Here is a 16,433-nt window from a genome sequence, read left to right as displayed (position 1 = left end):
CATAAAATCATGCTGAGAAAACACAGTTATGATACAAAGAGGTATACGATCAAGTGCCACAGTGACTTTGAGAGGTGAAGTCATAAGAGTTCAGAGAAAGAAGTCACTATGGACTGATGACATTGGGGAAGGCTTTGAGTAGGAAGTGTGATTTGAAAGAGGTCTTGAAAGTCAGAAGATATTGTGCATGCTCTCACATGTCTCACTAGTATGCCAAGAATGCAAGGCTCTGACTGCTTTTAACCCAGGCCATTTCTCAGGGTGTATTTGCAGCTTAAGCAACTTTGAAAGATGAAATAATTTCCCTCTTGGAAAAGAGCAGTCTTGATGACTACATGCTATAAAATGATGGTGCTCCAATGCCTGAGTGGCTCAGTTGGTTAACCATATGACTCCTGATTTCTGCTCAGGTTATGATCTTAGGGTCATGAAATCAAGCCCCATGTTGGGCTCTACGCTCAAAGGGGAGTCTGCTTGAGATTCTCTTTCTCTCTTTCTAAGCCATGACCTCCCTTTCTCTCTCTCTAAAATAAATAAATAAGTCTTTAAAAAAATGGTGGTACCCCAAGTTCTTTGTTCTCACAAATAACACAATTCACTGAGTGTGATGGAGTTTGGAGGTGATTAGATCATAAGGGCAGAATCCTCATGAATGGGGTTGGTGTCCTTACAGATGAGATCCCCAAGAGCTCCCTTGTCCTTTATACCATGTGAGAAGACAGCTATCTATGAACCAGGAAGTGGGCACCGACCAGACGCTGAACCTGATAGTGTCTTCATCTTGGACTTCCCAGCCTCCAGAACTGTGAGAAATGTTTCTGTTGTTTATAACCCACCCAGTCTATAGTACTTTGTTTTCAATGATTGAGCTATTAATCATGGCATTATAAAGACTCCCACGTTCAGTTGGTATTCTCAATATACGTTTGGATGTTTCTTGAACAACTGAAAATGAATGTATCAAGAAGTTGATTGTGAACATGAGGGGTTTGGTTAAGTGGGGCCCCAAACTTGACAAGGAGAATAACTTTAAAGTGACCCACAGAGTTTTATTTTTCTAAATTATTTTCCAAGGCTTTCAAAATCAAATGCATGTAATCATTTGGATTGGAAACAAAATTGTATACACACACACACACACACACACACACAATTTTATATATATATATATATATATAAATCTTACAATGATATATAATCATATATATATATATATATATAAGATATATATATATCTTACCTGGATATATGTATATCAAGGTAAATAAAAGCCATATCATAAATTCTACTGCAAAAAAAATAATTCCTAGAGTAAATAAATACATTTAAAAAATGTGACAAATTCAAAACTTATTTAACCTAAATTGAAAATTAATGAAATCCAAAAATTATCACTATTATTATGCTATTGGCTCTATTTTATTTTATTTTTTATTTTTAAAATTATTTTCAAGTTAATTAACATATAGTGTAGTATTGGTTTCAGAAATAGAATTTAATGATTCGTCACTTACATATAACACCCAGTGCTCATCCCAAGTGTCCTCCTTAATGCCCATCCCTCAGTCAGCCAATCCCCCCACTAACCTCCCCTTCAGGAACTTACAGTTTGTTCTCTATACTTGACAGTCTCCTGTGGTTTGTTTCCCTCTCTGTTCTCATCTTATTTTAGTTTTTTCCTTCCTTTCTCCTATATTCATCTGTTTCTTAAATTCCACACATGAATGAAATCATATGATATTTGTCTTTCTCTGGCTGACTTAGTTCTTTTTTTAAATAAAAATTTTATTCGTTTATTTGAAAGAGAGAGGACATGAGCAGAGGAGAGGGGCAGCGAGAGAAGGAGAAGCAGACTCCTTCCTCCCTGCTGAGCAGGCAACCTGACTTGGGGCTCAATCCCAGGATCCTGGGATCATGACCTGAGCTGAAGGCATACACTTAACCAGTTGAGCCGCCCAGGTGTCCCCTGACTGACTTATTTTGCTTAGCATAATACACTTTAGTTCCATCCACATCATGGTAAATGGCAAGATTTCATTCTTTTTGATGGCTGAGAAATATTCCATTGTATTTATATACCACATCTTCCTTATCCACTCATCAGTTAGATTTTGGGCTCTTTCCATCGCTTGGCTATTGTTATTAATGCTGCTATAAATATGAGGGTGCATGTGACCCTTCAAGTCAGCATTTTTGTATCCTTTGGGCAAATACCTAGAGTGCAATTGCTGGGTCATAGAGTAGCTCTATTTTTAATTTTTTGGGAAACTTCTATACTGTTTTCCAGGGTGGCTGCACCAGTTTGCATTTCTATCAACAATGCAAGAGGGCTCCCCTTTCTCCACATCCTTGCCAACATCTGTTGTTTCCTAAGTTGTTATTTTTTGCCATTCTGACCAGTGTAAGGTGATATCTCATTGTGGTTTTGATTTATATTTCCCTGACAATAAGTGATGTTGAACATTTTTTCATGTGTCTGTTGGCTATCTGTATGTCTTCTTGGGAGACGGGTCTATTCATATCTTCTGCCCATTTCTTCACTGTTTTATTTATTTTTGGGGTGTTGATTTTGGTGAGTTCTTATAGATTCTGGATAGTAGGCCTTTATCAGACATGCCATTTGCAAATATCTTCTCCCATTCTGTAGGCTGCCTTTTAGTTTTGCTAATTGTTTCCTTCACTGTGCAGAAGCTTTTTATCCTGATGAAGTCCCAGTAGTTCATTTTTGTTTTTGTTTCCCTTGCCTCCTGAGACATGCCTAGTAAGAAGTTGCTGTGGCCGAGGTCAAAGAGGTTGCTGCCTAGGTTCTCCTCTAGGATTTTTATAGGTCCTGTCTTGCATTTAGGTCTTTCATCCATTTTGAATATGCTTTTGTGTATGGTATAAAAAAGTAATGACCCTCAAAGTTTTAAAAGCAATCTCTGAGTACACAAGTTCTTTTGAATATAGAAGCTCGTTTATCTCCATTATAAATAACCTATCAAACCAAGTTTCCTTAAGTTAATACTCTCCCATTTAAAAAAAAAAGAAAAGAAAAAGAAAAAACCTTTCAAAAATGTCCTCACGGCACTATAAGAGCACTCACACACACACACACACACACACACACACAGATCTACACACACATACACATATACTTTTCATCTGATTTAATTCCACAGTAACATCTTTCATTAGGTCTTGGGCATCATTTCCCTAACTCCAGGACTGTGGCTGTCTGTAGACTAAAAGAGGGCATCACTTCCTCTTTTTTTAATTAACATGCTCTTGCTTTCTGTTGATTATCTCAGTGTATCCAATGGTCTAACTCAGTTATCAGTTGATTTATGCTTTATATGGAATGTGTGTGGTTATTCAGTTCATTTACAGTAAAAACCAAACCAAAGTCCTTACAGTAGCCCAGAGACCCCATGGCCTCCTTCTGTCCCCTAGCTCACTACCTAGGCCACACCAACTAAGTCCTCACCTCTTCAAGGCTTGGCTCAAAGGCAACTGCTCAGTGAAGACAACAGCTCTCAGAACTCTAGCATTTTAATGTTCTCCTTTTTCTACCCCCCCCCATATTCTTTTCTTCCTTACATTCAATTATTTGCCTATTTACTATCCTTATTGTTCATGCTCTCTCTCTCCCCTTAGAATGCCAGCTTCACAAAGTCAGCAGCGTCTTTGTTGTTGGTTTACTGATGTATCCCAAGTACACAGAACGTGCCCAGAACAAAGTAAGCATTTAGTGAATATCTGTTAGTCTAGATGGATGAATTACAATGAAATAATATAAATCAATAAGAAAAAGACAGACAACCCAAATAGAAATAAAATGGGCAAAAGGCTTAAATAGGCCTTTCATAAGAGGATATCCAAACAACTAGTAAACCAAGGAAAGATGCCATAAAGCTTTAATGGTTAGGAAGATGTGAGTTAAAAAACACAGTGAGGAGGGCACTTGATGGGATGAGCACTGGGTATTACATTATATGTTGGCAAATCGAACTTCAATAAAAAAAATTAAAAAATAACAAATAAATAAATAAATAAATAAATAAATAAATAAATAAATAAATTCAAAGTGGATTACAGAAAAAAAAAAACCCACAATGAGAGGGGTGCCTAGGTGTTTCAGTCAGTAAAGAGTCTGACTCTTGATTTCGGCTCAGGTCAGGATCTCAGGGTCTTGAGATCAAGCCCTGTGTGCTCTAAACTCAGCACAGAGTCTGCTTGAGATTCTTTTCCCCTTTCTTTCCCTGCCCATCTGCTCCTCCCCCTGCCCCCGCTTGCTTTCTCTCTCGCAAATAAATAAATTTTGAAGAGATTTTAAAAAGCACGCACACAATGAGAAATACCATTACATACTCACCGGGGAGACAAACAGTAAACAACTGGAAATACCAAGTGTTGTCAGCGAGAAGCAGTGAGAAGTCTCATAGTAGTGTAAATTGGCACAACCCTTATGGCAAACATGTGATATTATCTAGCAAATTGGAATATGTATATGCCCTCATGCTTCCATCTGTTCCAGGAACACATTCTGAAGCAACACTTACACATGTATACCAGAATTCAAATATATGAAGATTCACTCCAGCGTTGCTTATAAGAGCCAGAAACTGAGAACAAACCGAATGTCCATCAGTAGTTAAATGGATAACTGGATTTGCTATATTCATGTAGTAGAATACTATCCACCAATCAAAATAAGTAGGTTATTCTAGACATACTATGGATGAATCCATCAAATAAAAACAAAAAAGAGGATAAAGTAATTCTTAGAGAGTTGATTAGAGAATGTTTTCATTCATAAAAAGTTCAACAATAGACAAAAATAACCATGAATAATTTAGGAATGCAAAAAAAGTGGCAAAACTATAAATAAAAGGAAGGAAATTATCACACACACACACACACACACCGCCCCAATTTCAGGCAGAAAGAGTTGAAACTGTAAAGTGACACTTGGGTAGGGTCAGGGTTTTCTGGGCTGCTGGAGAGGTACTCTTCCTTTCCCCTCGGGGGTGGTTACATAGATGTTTACTGTGTAATTATTCTTTAAAATGCACACAAATACTTCATATACTCTTCTCTAGGCTGGATATCCCACAATTTTTAAATGACAAAAAATTGCCTAATCTTATAGAAATTTCCTTTGGAGGATTTTAATGTTTTGTTCCTTGTGGCAAAGGATCTTGACAGACCACATCCCTTTTTTTGATATAGTTCTCTTTCCTTAGATGAGAATGTAATATAATCAATTCCGCAGTCCTTATTTTGCAGTTCACAAGAGAGATTGCGTAAGGAGGCAATGAAGAGGAAGAGACAAAACAGAATCAACCAACAGCCTACTTTCAGGGCAGACCCAGTGTCTGACACACGGTAGGCGCTCAGTGGGAGTTTGCCATGGACAAAATAGACAATGGTGGCGGCTGCTGGGGCTGACTCAGGGAACATTTCTCCATCTTTTATCTTAGGAAGAGTTCTTTACAATAGGCCACCTGGTAGATATGTTTCTACATAACACCTGGTGTTATGAAACCTACGGTTGGGGTTTCAAGATGTTTTTTGGCCAGACACATTTGTGTAGGGGGCTAATTCTTTTTGCAGATGCTTCCTCGACTTGCTTCTTTAGTCAGTTTGTAGAGCATTGATATTTCTATCCATGGTTTTGAATGGAGCAAAAGAGACCATGCCTGATCTTACTATGCTCTGTAAATGGTCTCATCTTGCTGAACTCAACACTGTGTGGAATCATTTCTTAAAACAATATGGTTGTTTCGCAGCAAATATTATTAGCAGGTGCCATGTCTGAATCTCTTCTAAGGTTAAGCCTTTAGGGCAACATAAAGCCAGGGTTATTAAAAAAAAAAAAGCCAGGGTTATTATAAGAATCATTTGGTGAGCCAGCAAATAACTACAGCTGGACCTTGAACAACACAGATGTGATTTACACGGGTCCACTTCTACGTGGATTTTTCTGTATACAGTACAATACTGTACATATATTTTGTCTTAAGATTTTCTCAACATTTTCTTTTCTCTAGATTATTTTACTGTAAGAATACAGTAAATAATACATACAACATACAAAATACATGTTAATCAACTGTTTATGTTATTACTGCTTCCAATCAACAATAGGCTATTAGGAGTTAAGCTTGGGAGTGGGAGTCAAAAGTTATACATGGATTTTTGACTATGTGGGGTTCAGCCCCACTATGTGGGTAAGCCCCAAATGTTCAAGGGTCGACAGAGTGTAGAAATGCTTGTGAACCCATACTGTGGTCTGTATGGGGCCAGGCTCCTAGGAGTAGAGTGTCCTACCAAACAGTGGTGACCATGTTCCCACCCTGAAATAACTTCTGTGTCCAGATATCACTGTGTTTATTCAAAGTGGTCTCAGCTATCAACAGTTACCAAGTTCCTGAATGAGATGAAAAACATTAAGGGTCACTAAGGACATCTACATCTGTTCTGCTCATGAGGGCATGTGGACTAAAATGGGAAAAACCTGGCCCAGTAATAAAAACACCAAGTGGCCACTTTGAACCACGCAATCCAGAGAGGCTCAGTCCCCTAGATTTAGTTCTGCCTCCCAGTGACTGTATGACCTTGGCCTAGTAACGTAACCACTCTAACCTTCAATTCCTCACTTGTAAGTGTGAGTGATGTATTTCACGGGTATCCCACAAACTTGTGAAAACAAAATGAAGAGAGACACATAAAATCTCCTGTTGAGTGTAGAGCCCTACACCCTTCTAAGGATTCTTTTTAATCTTTTCTAATTATACAGTTAACATTTATCATTCATTACCAAAAAAAAAAAAAAAAAAAAAATCCAAAGATCAAAAACACATGAGGTTTAAAGAAAAAAATCCTTTGCCTCATTATTAGTCTTGAGAATTGACCAAATTTGACAATTTGGTGCATATCTTTATATACTTTGTGAACGTGTATGTATATTTCTATGCGTATTTTTTTTAACAAAAAAGGGACCATATCTTACAAATCAATAGAATACTATGCCGTAATTTCTTATGAGGGAAATTATTATAAATGGACACGGAACAATGATATTTTATGTGAAAAGTTGCAGAACCACATTTAGAGTATGATTAATATTTGTGTAGACAGAGTACATGGCTCTGTTGAAGCTGTGTAATGAATGTACCTAAGCTCATAACATTGTTCTACTTCTGTGCATATTTGAAATTTCCCGTAATAAACGGCTTTAAAATTTTCCCTCTGATTCTACAAATGAAAACCAACAGTTTTGCTCGCAATTATCCTAGTTTTCCACATTTCATATTTTTTAAATTTTACTTTCCTTTTCATAATTTTTCATTTTTGCTTTTTTGTTTGCAGGAGGTATTTCAATGTTCCAAACAGTGTGTTATCTGCAAGAAAGTGAATTTGAAATTAACATTAGATAACCTAGAAGAAAGGTCAGGAGTTCATTCATTCTTTTAGATTTTGCTTACTGAGGTCTTTTATTTGACAGCATTATTATTCAGTGAAAAGGACCCTAGACCAGGGATTAAAAAACTTCTGATCTAGTTCCAGTTTGTCACTTTGAGTGAATCATTTGACTTTGCTTCCTTTTTTAATATAATGAATATAATAAATAGGTAAAGTTATAATTTTTTATTTGATTAAAAATTGTTTTCACAATTTGAAAAATCGGGGAAAAAAGCAATCAGACAATACTAACGTTTTTTTTTTTTATAAATTTTTATTTTATTTTTATTTTTTTTAAGTTTTTTTTATTTATTTATGATAGTCACAGAGAGAGAAAGAGAGGCAGGGACATAGGCAGAGGGAGAAGCAGGCTCCATGCACCGGGAGCCCGACGTGGGATTCGATCCCGCGTCTCCAGGATCGCGCCCTGGGCCAAAGGCAGGCACCAAACCGCTGCGCCACCCAGGGATCCCCCAACGTTTTTTTTTAATGAAGCAATAACTCAAAAGCACTTTCTGTGTATTCATTAATAAGGTCATAACTCAGCAGCAGTGTTTATGTTTATACCAGGTGTATCTACAAAGCCAAGAACAGGAATCACTGCATCTCCTTCTTTAGATATGATACTATGAGTCTTCTCTTTTCTGTTGACATATTTGTGCAACATGCTGTAGTACTGCTCCTTCGGATTGAAAGTATATAGAGATGAAATTTGCTGCCAGTCTTTCATGCTGGGGGTATTGCATTCCTCTGGGTGTAAGCACTCAAAGAAACACTTAACATTCTCTTTTGCCAGTTCCATGGCATGCTCTGTGGCCTGAGCTTTAAGGATCTGCTGCTCCTGTTCCAAATAGATTTTCCAGAATTTCAGCTGCAGGAAACTAACTGGAGATAGGCATCGGGAGACAGACGTAAAAATCAGAAGGAAGATGATGACAAGTGCTATCAGGATCCAGCCCAGCACCTTCGGAAAACACAACAAAACAGCAATTTAGTCACATTTTTTTGAGAAACAAGTTTTAAAATCTGGGCAGCCGGGGTGGCTCAGCGGTTGAGGGCCTGCCTTCAGCCCAGGGCGTGACCCAGGAGACCCGGGATCGAGTCCCACAGCGGGCTCCCTGCATGGAGCCTGCTTCTCCCTCTGCCTGTGTCTCTCATGAATAAATAAATAAATAAATAAATAAATAAATAAATAAATAAATAAATAAAATCTTAAAAAAAATCCTTCCATAAAGTCTGAACTGCTCACAGTTGATTATGACGAACAAGCAACAGTTTTAGAAGGGGTTGGTAACCTCGCAAGCCCCCCATGCAGCTGCTGGACGGGCCGCCTTCCAGGTCACGTCCAGGGTCCAGGGTCCAGGGCCCGGGGAGGAGGCTGCCCATCTGCCCGCCAGAATCCCAAACGCGGAATTTCGGCGAAGCCAAAGAAACCAGCGTTCGTTTTCAAGGCTCTCGGAGCCGCGAGTGCCCAGAAGGAGTGCGGGCTGGTGGCCTCAGGGCCAGGACGACCCATTTTGCTGCAGCAACTCTGCTCGCTTGCAGCGGGACACGCAGCTCGACCCGGACAGAACCACGGGGCTGGCTCTCGGGCTCCGAGCGGGGCCTGAAGCTCCGCGCGCGCCTTCCCTCCTTCTCCTTCCCTTTCCCGAGGCGTTCGCCGCTCTGGTTGGCCGCCCCCGCGCCCCGCGCCCCGCGCGCCCGGGTCGGTGCAGGCTGCGCCCCCCCCACCCCGGCCCCGGCCCCCGCCCGCGCCTCACCTGCGACTGCGCCTTGAGCTCCCTGAGGAGGCCCTGCGCGTCGGGGCCCTGCGCGGGCAGGCAGGGCGCGAGCGGCAGCTGGGCCTCGCAGGCGGGGGCGCGGCCCCGGCACAGGCGCCGCGCCAGGGGCGCGCTCCCGGCGGCCGCGCACTCGTAGAAGGCGCCGCCGAGCAGCGCCACGGCCACCCAGGTGAGCGGCGCCACCGCGGCCGAGGCGCCCAGCTGCGCGCACACCACGGCGCCCCGCAGCCCCGCGCCGCAGCCCCGGGCGCGGGAGCGCGAGCTGCGCGCGCAGCAGCCGGTGAGCAGGCGCCAGGTGCGCGCGTTCAGCACGTAGCCCAGCAGGAAGAGGGCGAGCGCGGGCACCAGCAGGAAGACCAGGCCGTAGGGCAGGTTCCAGGCGGCGCTGCAGGGACACTGGAACAAGGCGGCGGAGAACAGGCGCTCCCCGCCCGCCGTCAGGAGGCTCACCAGGCCGTAGCCCAGCGCCCTGTGCTGCTTGAGCTGCAGGTCGAGCACCGTCTGCAGCTTCTCCATGGGGCGCCGGGCTCGGGCCTCGCCGCCGCTGCCGCTGCTGGTGCTGCTGGTGCTGCAGCTGCTGGTGCTGCTGCTGGTGCTGGTGGTGCTGCTGGTGCAGGTGGTGCTGCTGGTGCTGGTGGTGCTGCTGGTGGTGCTGCTGGTGCTGTTGGTGCTGCTGGTGCTGGTGGTGCTGCTGGTGGTGCTGCTGGTGGTGCTGCTGGTGCTGTTGGTGCTGCTGGTGCTGGTGGTGCTGACGGGCCTCGCTGTCGCTGCTGGTGCTGCTGCTGGTGCTGCTGCTGGGCCTCGATGCTGGTGCTGCTGCTGCTGCAGGGCTCCGGGTGGGCCAAGCTCTGGGGCTTTCCAGGCTGCTCAAGGGCAGCTTCCGGACAGGGGAAGAGGGCTTCACCGGCCTCCGAGAGCTTTCACTTTCTTCTTGCAAGTGGACCCACTCTGGCTGACACACCGACTTTTCTCGCAACGGTTCGGAGACTGGACTGAGGACGGACCCCCTCCGGTTGTCACCTTTGTTTCCACCCAACCGACAAGCCACCTGGGGGGACCCTGTTTACTCTTCCCGAATCAGTGCGGCTGCCCGATGATAAGAGTAGTAAATTTTAGCTAGGTGTGAGCAGACAACGCCAGGATCTCCCCTATTGCAGCCACCCCCCTTCCTAGGCCAACTCCCACTCAGGCCAGACGATTACCCAAAACCTAGTCACTTACAGGAAACACTCAAGGGACAAATTCTGGTTTCTCTTTCACAAGCTGATTCACAACAAAGCCCAGCTCAAGTCCCAGGACCTCCGTGATCTTCTGTCCCCTTCCTGTCCCCCTTCTGGACAGATCACCAGCCTAATTCACACTGACCGTTCTCGCCTCTGATCACCCACAGAACATTAGACTGAGTGTACTGGGTTGGCTCTTTGATTAGGTATGCCCCAACACTGCCAGGCCCTGGACGACTGTCCAGTTCTTAGTGACCACCACGCTGATCAGAGGTGAGTGGAGAGGCAGGGGAGACATGGTTATTCAGGAAACACTAATTGATCCCCCAAAAGTTCAAGCTGCAGCTACATCTAACCACCATGTTTCCTCCACCTTCACTTTCCTCAAAGCAGCTTTGCTCTGACTCAAAATGTAACCACTACTGAGAAACTGAGCCTTACCGTGTGTGTGGCTCCAGAGTGAGGTGAGGCGTACTCGAAAAAACATAGGCTTTGGAGCTGGGGGGGCACTGTGTGTGTGTGTGTAATAACTTCACCCCTCTGAGACTCTTATGTTTTTTTTTTTTTTAAGATTTTGTTTATTCATTCATAGGAGACACACAGAGAGAGGCAGAGACACAGGCAGAGGGAGAAGCAGGATCACGCCCTGAGCCAAAGGCAGACACTCAACCGCTGAGCCACCCAGGCGTCCCACTGTATCTTTATTTGTAAAAGTGGGATGATAGTCCTCACCTTTCAAGATCAGTTGAGACAAGCACATTGAGCAGCATATGTACAACGCCTTTATTGATAGGATGTATCCCATTAAACCAGTGTTTAATGTGACGGATTACCTCTTACATTGCAATGTTGGGAATAGACAACACATAATTGCGTATGATTTAAGAATCCATATCAATGCTCGGTTGTAGAGCAAGGATTATATTCAGTGACTCAGTGATCTTCTACCCCCTTAAGAGAATTGGTGGGCCCTTCGTAGTCCACCGTGCTACAAGGAGGGTGTCTGGTTATGGTTTTGGGTGGGCAGGTCACAGGGAACTGGTTACTGTCAGTACCCATCCACTGGGTTTGCCGTATTTACTTGGGAAGACTAAGTGGGCTACACAACCGTGTGAATTGTTAGAGAAGGGGGAAGAAAGGTCTTAGTCTTTTCTTAGCCTAACTTGCCTTCGTAGCTACCTCCCACTACCAGTGCCTGCCACAAAACCATGATTCTGTAGCATTTAAGTGAAAAGCTATGCTGTATGTGTGAGTCCAAATTGTCAGGCAGGATGGTTGGTGCCCTCTTCTCTGAGATTAAACCGCGTATTGCAAAGTTTCCTGTGAACTTGCAGCCAAGTTCTGTATTTGAGGCGCATCATTTCTGCTATGATGATCATCTCTTTATTCCTACATTTCAAAACAATTTTTTTTCCTCCCTTGTCCCTCAGGTGACTCTGCCCCTCTTACTGCTAGCCTCTTCTTCCCTCCCACCACACATCTCCTAAAGATGTTGCCTCCCCACTCCCCACTTTCTATATACCATCGTGAACAAATCCCATTGTATCCATAACCTTTATGCAGATGGCTTTGGCCAAATCTCCCTTAACTGTCACCTAACTAAAATGTGCCCTCTGTCCTTTTGAATAAGGTTTATTTTGTTCTCCCACATTTCTCAAAACGAGAGGGAGCGTTGGCTGGCATTCTCCCGTTACAATGTCCAAACCCAGGCTTTTCCATTCTTCTAATAGTTTATTCTCCATTGAGGCTCAAGCTACTCAGCACAACCTCCTCCCCCAACCTCCCTCCTACCATCTGTGTTCATTCCCTTCATTTATTAATACTTTTGTATCTGGTGATAGCTTTCTTCTTCTTCCTAGATCCTGCTATTCCATCAAGGATTTGATATCTTTTTTTTTTTAAGATTTTATTTATTTATTCATGAGAGACACAGGGAGAGAGGCAGAGACACACGCAGAGGGAGAAGCAGGTGCCCTGCTGGGACCCCGGTGTGGGACTTGATCCCAGGACTCTGGGATCACGACCTGAGCCAAAGGCAGATGCTCAATCACTGAGCCAGCCACCCAGACGCCCCAAGGATTTGGTTTCAAACATTTTTAGTTACAGAAATTTCCATCTTGTCAGTCTCCTATCCCAGCTAGAGTAATTAATTTGTTAACAGTGTATTAATCAGTTCATTTGTTCATTCAGTCATTCATTTAAATGTTTAATAAACCCCCAGAATATGATAAGAACCTACAAAAGTGCCTGGTATTATTGAGTACAATAAGAAACAAGACAAACAAATACCTTCCTTTCATTGAGCTTACATTACTGTGGAGATAAATAATGAGGAGGAAACTCCTCAAGGTTATGCAAATAATTAAATGGAATTGTGTGGTAGATAGAGAGTGTCCTGAGAAAGCCTTTGTAAGGAGAGGGTATTTAAGGATGGATGTGAATGACCTAGGCTCTGGGATGCAAGGGAGCTCGATAGTCTATGGTTGGAAAGAAAGCTAGCTTGCTGGAATATTAAAGGTGAGCAGGTAGCTGGCACATTATGAGGGCAGAGCTGCAGGTGGAAGGTCAGGTTTAGGGGCTTTATAGACACCAGAGCATGCGATTTGCAGTCCTGCCCCTGAAACTCCTTTCAGACTGAGCTTCATCCTGACTTATTATGCTATCTGCTCGCGTCTCCAAACACTACCTCCTGCGGTTGCCACCACTGTGCTCCCCCGGTCATGTATCTCCCAGATACTAATTATCACCCTGTGCTTATTACAGGTTCCTGTAATTGTGAGAGTCTGAGTTCTGCCTGCCAATCTGAATTTTCTCCCAGTCCCAGCAGATGAGTCCAGTACCCTGACCTCTACCCCTGCCATCACTGAAGCAGTGGATGGTTCTAGTTCTGAGTCTATTGAAGATTGCTCAGTCCTCTATACCTGGCTCTGTTTGGAGAAGACATTGCTGAGAAGTTCAGTTCTCCGTAGCAATAGAGTAATATACTAATGGTGTGGACAGGATTCAAGAATTTTCTCTTGAGAGTAGACCAAGTAATATTTGAAAGACTTTTACACTTTTGAAAATCTATAATTTAACACCAATTTACTTTAGCTTTTATAAAATGAGTGAAAGATTCTCATGGTAAGCACATTGGAAAACCAATAGTTATGGATTTTGTTTTAACGGTAGTACTTTGTTTCTTGGCACTATCATCATCATTGTCAGGAATGGGGTTCAGAAACCACAAAACAAATCTTAGAAAAGAAACTCTTGAAAGAATTCCACACTGTGAATCTAAGAGGTCTTTGTAGTTGTTTTCAAGTGAGCTAGTTTTCAAACATTTTTGAGAACTCAGACTAATGGTATGACCCTGCTTGGAATGTGACTTCTAGATTCTAAAAAAGTGTTGATCCTGGTCTCAAGACCCACCCATGAGAATCAAATCAAAATTCATGGATATTTTAAATATCCACCATGTGCAAGGCACAACTTTAGGTGCCAAATATAACAAGTAAATTTAGATCTGACATTCTTAATCTTAAAGAATACTTTTCTGTGCATTATAATTTATGGACATATTATGTTATGTATTTGAAAATCTGAACCTGTTATTAAGATTTTTGAATGTTTATAAAAGTTCTTTCAATGGAAGTATAGAGCAGAAGGAGGGAAAGATCAGACACTTTCCCAGACACAGGAATGTCATTTGTTAAAATGGCAATCCCATTACATTTCAAGTGACCTTTTTACAGATTATTTTCCCCTTTTCTTAGCATGAATTTTCCAAACCTATCACAAAATTTTAAATATTCACTGATTCACACACTAATTTTTTTAAACAAAAGATGATTATTTTAACCCTGAGAGCCTAGATATGGCCAGTCTTTGCTGTTATTACTGTTGTCATCATCATCGTCATCATCTGATACCATAAGTCTATAAAAGGTTCTAGTTTTCCTTCCATGGTTCCTTTTTTTTCTTTTTTAGAGAAAGAGAGAGTATAAGCAGAGGGTATAGGGGGTAGAGAGAGAAAATCTTTTTTTTTTTTTTTAAAGATTTTATTTATTTACTCATGACACACACACACACACACACACACACACACACACACACACACACAGAGGTAGAGGGAGAAGCAGGCTCCATGCAGGGAGTCCGACGCGGGACTCGATCCCGGGTCTCCAGGATCACACCCTGGGCCGAAGGCGGCACTAAACCGCTGAGCCACCAGGGCTGCCCCGAGATAGAGAAAATCTTAAGCAGACTCTGTGCTGAATGTGGAGCCCAACATGGGACTCAATTCCATGACCCTGTGATCATGACCCCAAGCTAAAATCAAGAGTCAGATACTCAACAGACTGAACCACCCAGGTGTCCATCCTTCTATGGCTCTTAAAAGTCAGGTCTAGCCTCCTTTCCAACCAGGACCCAGCAGAATGGCTCCCACAAAGAAAGGTGGTGAGGAGAAGAAGAAGGGACATTCCGCCATCAATGAGGTAGTGACTAGAGAATACACCATCAACATTCACAAGTGCACCCATGGCATGGATTTCAAGAAGCGTGCCCCTCAGGCACTCAAAGAGATCTGGAAATTTGCTGTGAAGGAGATGGGAACTCCAGATGTGTGCATTGACACCAGGCTCAACCACACTCTCTGGGCCAAAGGAATAAGGAATGTTCCATACCGTATCCACGTGCAGTTGTCCAGAAAACATAATGTGGATGAATATTCACCAAACAAGCCCTATATGTTGGTTACCCATGTACCTGTCACCACCTTCAAAAATCTACAGGCAGTTAATGTGGATGAAACTAATTGTTGATTGTCAAATAAAGGTCTAAAACTGCCAAAAAAAAGTCTATTAGGAATTTTGGTAAATTACATAATGTTTTTCCATTGACTCAAATTATTTCACAGGTGATTTTAATGTGTGCTAGAGCTTCATTGTCAATGGCCACTTACTTATACTTTGCTTCATCACAAGCCCAGTTCCTCTGCTGTTAAATTCAGTTTACTAGTTTGTGAACTATGATCAAAGATTTGGATTTCCAAGGATAATAATAATAATAAATAGCAAAGAAGATTAAAGGAATAAAGGAAAAATCTCCCTAAAACAATTTATCACATAAGGAGTGCCTGACTGGCTCAGTTGGTAGAGCATGCAACTCTTGATCTTGAGGGGTATGAATTCAAGCCCCACAGTGGGTGTAGAGATTATTTAAAATACATAAATGAAATAACATTTAAAAGGAATATATCACATGAAAGATCTGCATATTTAAAACATTCACATCTATGCAATAGAATGCAAAGTAGGTGCCTATGATTGAGGTAGATCTGTATGTGCTGATATGAGTGAAAAGACAGAGTTGACATGTTAATTGGAAAAGATAAAAACGTTGCATGTCGTACATTTGTGTAAAAAAAAGAAAAGAAAAAGAAAATATATGCATGTCCCTTGCTGATGTGTATGATATTCTGCAGGATTAAAAAAATACTGTCAAATGTTTACCTCTGAGAAGTAAGGCTGAAGGTTGTGAATGAAGGCAGGGTGAGAGACTTGCTTATCTTTCTTTAGTGTTTGTCTTTTTTTTTTTTTAACCTGCATGTGTTCCTTCTACAATTAAGAAATGCTAACATGAAATGTTTTGATCTAATGGAGAATCTCTGAAGAACAAGTCCAGGAAGAGGTAATTTCACAGGCTCTTGTTTGTCCTTCCTTCTGTGCACACAGAGCTTATACTAAGGGTTGATCCTTGAACCTGGAATGCCAATAATTCACCTCTTCTTGCCAAAAGTAGTAAGTCCAAGGAAGAAACCGACTGTGTTTGAAGGATATAGAAGATAAAGGATTGGAGTGTTTGAGAACTGGAAGATGGCAAAAAAGCAGTAGGAGGAGAAGAAGAAAAGACCAGATGGAAAGGTGGGATTGGGTGGCATTTATCCAAGCCTGAGGGAAATGAGATGTAAGAAGCCTCTGCTTGCTTCAGAGAGGGCTGC

At 42.3% G+C, this 16,433-nt stretch overlaps 2 protein-coding genes across 2 annotated transcripts; one reads left to right on the top strand and one right to left on the bottom strand.

The window, feature by feature from the left end:
• Nucleotides 1-7,723: 7,723 nt before the first annotated feature.
• Nucleotides 7,724-9,892, bottom strand: CALHM6 (calcium homeostasis modulator family member 6). The gene is made up of 2 exons (XM_025422799.3): nt 9,207-9,892; nt 7,724-8,410 (listed from the first exon to the last, which is right to left on the bottom strand). Exons 1-2 carry the CDS (start codon nt 9,741-9,743, stop codon nt 7,982-7,984), a joined length of 966 nt encoding a protein of 321 aa, XP_025278584.1. The 5' UTR covers nt 9,744-9,892; the 3' UTR covers nt 7,724-7,981.
• Nucleotides 9,878-15,481, top strand: LOC112643808 (60S ribosomal protein L31-like). Its single transcript, XM_035710372.2, has one exon. It carries the CDS (start codon nt 14,869-14,871, stop codon nt 15,253-15,255), a length of 387 nt encoding a protein of 128 aa, XP_035566265.1. The 5' UTR covers nt 9,878-14,868; the 3' UTR covers nt 15,256-15,481.
• The last annotated feature ends 952 nt before the right edge of the window (nt 15,482-16,433 follow it).

The sequence above is a fragment of the Canis lupus genome, chromosome 1 (genome assembly GCF_003254725.2).
Source record: "Canis lupus dingo isolate Sandy chromosome 1, ASM325472v2, whole genome shotgun sequence".
NCBI lineage: Eukaryota > Metazoa > Chordata > Mammalia > Carnivora > Canidae > Canis > Canis lupus.
Note: the sequence above shows the minus strand (reverse complement) of the source record. Positions and strands in the feature narration are given on the sequence as shown.